General features: G+C 36.0%; 1 protein-coding gene across 1 annotated transcript; it reads left to right on the plus strand.

Moving 5' to 3' along the window:
• Positions 1-1,518: 1,518 nt before the first annotated feature.
• On the plus strand, positions 1,519-2,010 carry LOC126784796 (egg cell-secreted protein 1.3-like). The gene has a single exon (XM_050510309.1). It carries the CDS (start codon positions 1,546-1,548, stop codon positions 2,008-2,010), a length of 465 nt encoding a protein of 154 aa, XP_050366266.1. The 5' UTR covers positions 1,519-1,545.
• The last annotated feature ends 1,578 nt before the right edge of the window (positions 2,011-3,588 follow it).

The raw sequence follows: 3,588 nt of genomic DNA on the forward strand, positions 1-3,588 counted from the left end.
CCGAGTACTCATTTTTATCTCCCTCAGATAAGGAGCTCGCTGACTTGAATGCTCTCTCTTTCTTCTTTCGCTAAAGTGTGTCGCTCAACAACAGCTAGGTAAATTTATTAATTCTACATCTCTCCCTTATCTTTTGATTTAGAAAAAATCTTGCATTGAACATAATATGTACATTTGCGTCCGAACTCAGTCTCATTTTTCTATTTTTCACAATGTGAATAAACATTTGAAACCGTTCAAAAATGAAATAAACCAATAAAGATCATCTATGCGAAAAATTAGTGTCAACAAAAATTATTTTCATAATCGATTGCATTTAAGAAATTGACGATGATCATGAAGCTACTAACTTTTACCATAATTGTTCATTTGTTTGATTCAATCGATTGAGCAAACGAGTTTTATTTACATTGATCTTTTACAAAAATGATCTTTACTGATAAACTAAACTTTTGAACAGTTTAAATCATGTATTTGTATTCCCCGAATGTGCAAACAAATGAGAATTTGGATACATGCATACATACTAAGTTGGATACAAGTTTTTTCCTTTGAGTTATTCATTCAAATATCCATAGATGTTATGATTGATCTCGTGGATTAAGGATTCTCACAATTTTGAGAAAGTGATCGCATGATGTTTTAATCTGTTTGTTGTTGCTAACTTGCCTATTTCAAGAGAAGATTCTAGGCATCTAAAGAGGCTAAAAGCTAGCTCCCTATTTCCAAACACACCATCTAAAGAGAAAAACTAGAGTTAGTCTCCTACTACTATGGGGGAAGGTAGTTCCTACATAATGGAAAAAAAATAAAAAACCCGGCCTTCCCAAAAAAGATGTGGCTGTAGGGATTCGAGCCTAGGTCTCCACGGCCACAACGTGGAATTCTCACCACTAAACTACAGCGACAATTGATGTTCAATCCACAAATATTAATTAGACTCTGATCAAGAAAGCAGTTGCTAGAAACTAAAATTTTGTTGGTGCGCTACTGCGATCAGGATTCAGGTGAAAATCGAAAATGAATGGTACTAATGATCATGCTAATGAGAGGATCGAAATTGGTACAAAGACACTGAAAATAATTAAGTACCTTGTTGAAACTGAATTATGTGGATCGTCTGAAATTCGATCATGAATGATTGTACGGTAAAATTAATTTTGCAAAGGCGATCCAATGTGGTAAAAATTGAAAAATAACTAGAAATTATAAAATAAAACTGATGGGGAAGATGTGTGGATTGAAGAATCATACAAGTACTTAACCAGATATTCCAACCAAAAGTCTCAACGTACAAAGAAAAGCACAAAAATCAGAATATAGCCCAAGGGGATCCAAACATCACAAAACCGTCACTAATTATCTATGATACTGTGTCATGTTATCACTTCCATTCTTGATTAATATCCATTAACTGCATATGAATCGTGACGAGCCTCTTCACCACCACATGCACGTAACGCTTTCGCATCTCCATCACTACTTAAACCCTCGCTTCTCCTCTTTCCCTTCACACATCATCGTCTCCAGGATCACAGAATCACAATGGCCTCCAACACTTCCAACCTCTTCCTTACTCTCACTGCTCTCATTGCCCTGACCATTCCTTTCATGGCTATTGCTTATCGACCCTTGGTGACGAACAAGCCAACCGGGTCCAATCCGAGCCTGGCTGCTAGGTTGAATTTGGATGGAGAATCCTCATCCAACTGCTGGGATTCTTTCCTTCAGCTCCAGTCGTGTAGCGGTGAGGCTATATTGTTCTTCCTGAATGGCGAGACTACTTTGGGTGATAGATGCTGTGAAGCTATTCGGGTAATCGAGCACCAGTGTTGGCCTGCCTTGCTTGGTTCTTTAGGGTTTACCATCCAAGAGACTGATATTCTCAGAGGTTATTGCGACGAGGCTGAACAGACTCATCATTCTCCTCCTTCCATACCAGCACCACCGTCCGTTTTTCACCCTAATCGAGCACTTCGTGTTCCTTATCAGGATGAGATGGCTCCTTGAAGAAATATATATATAAGTTATGGTGATTTTGGAATCACTATTTTCTAGGGTTTCTTTGCTGCTTGTTATGTCTTAATTCCCTCACACTTACGAGGTGTATAACTAATGAAGAGTACTACTAAATAAAACCAAAATAATAATCGTATTGCCATTGCAGCAACACATTTTCCATTTCATATATGAATCCTATATATTCATATATCCATTATCATCAACTGCTTAATCATAAACCCTACTTAAAGTCAAGTAACTCATCTCATGGAATAATTCACGTACTCTGATGATACATCATAGGCAGAATTATTTGTTGATCGACGAACCCTTTTATCAAAGAACTACGCAATCTGAGACAATCTGATCATAGCCAAACCAATCTAAACTCTACTATCAGCATAGTTAGAAGTGAATCTCCGGTGGATTTATCTTCGAAATTTGAATATGATAAATATAAGCATATCGATCAGTCCCAACATGCAGTGAAGAGCTCGATCTGTGATAGGCATATAATATCGAGTAATATACAGTAGCTTGGCAGTCGCCTTTGATTCAAAGGCTAGCTTTGAATGAAGGGCAATGGTTTAAACTTGTTCTAGATCGACTAATTGCATACACAAATGATACCAAAGAGAGGAAGGGCTCCATTTTTCTTTTGGTTTTAAGTTTTAACTACCTAGCTACCATTCTCTTCATAACCTGCTATTCGAACTTTCTGCATCATTCATGCATGAATCATACAAATTAATGGAGTGAATATAGTGGTTGATAATCTAGAATACCTTTGAGGCTTTGAATGGTTCCATCACAAAAGCACACACCAACTAGTTATATATTAGTTGTAGTTCTTTCTCAAAGCTGATAATTTATAACGTGTTAAGTTATCTTCAACTCAACCTTATTAAGGACTAAAATGTTAAATTTTAGTCCAAACCATCTCCAACCCATCTAGTTTAGGGCTAAAACGCCATAATGAGAGGGCTAAAAGACATTACTTAAGACTCGGTCTCGACATTTTTATTTATATTTATTTTGATTATATTTACTACTTTGTAATTTCCTTATTTTATTTTTGATTAAAGATATATAGGAGCAATGCTAGATAGCCCATTTTGGAACCCACATTATGTGTCAATTGATGTGAGGTTTAGTTAATTTGTAAATTATAGAACAAAAATAATGTATTAATAAATGCAAATTTAGAACAAAACCGCCTTCACACCGATGTTGATCGCGATGTAGACAGGTTGTTATCAGACTTGAGATCCTTCTGGATGGTGTTGACGTCATAATCGTTGTGCTCTTCCTCAGGTTCAGCGAGGTAGAAATTAACACTTGAGAGAGAGAGAGAGCACTTTACACTTTCTTCTTCTTTATTCTTTTTTATTATTTGAAAATCATGTATTTGGGGGTGAGTAATCAATTGTACACTATGCGCTAGAGGCCAACAATCACATTTCCAGGTCAATAACATGATTATTAGTGGTCACTAAATCAATTATATTATATAATTTACTAGAAGTCAGCAAATTTATATGATACCAAGGTAAGTAACCTCTCAATAAACTGGTGGTAAGTTTATTA

The sequence above is a fragment of the Argentina anserina genome, chromosome 2 (genome assembly GCF_933775445.1).
Source record: "Argentina anserina chromosome 2, drPotAnse1.1, whole genome shotgun sequence".
NCBI lineage: Eukaryota > Viridiplantae > Streptophyta > Magnoliopsida > Rosales > Rosaceae > Argentina > Argentina anserina.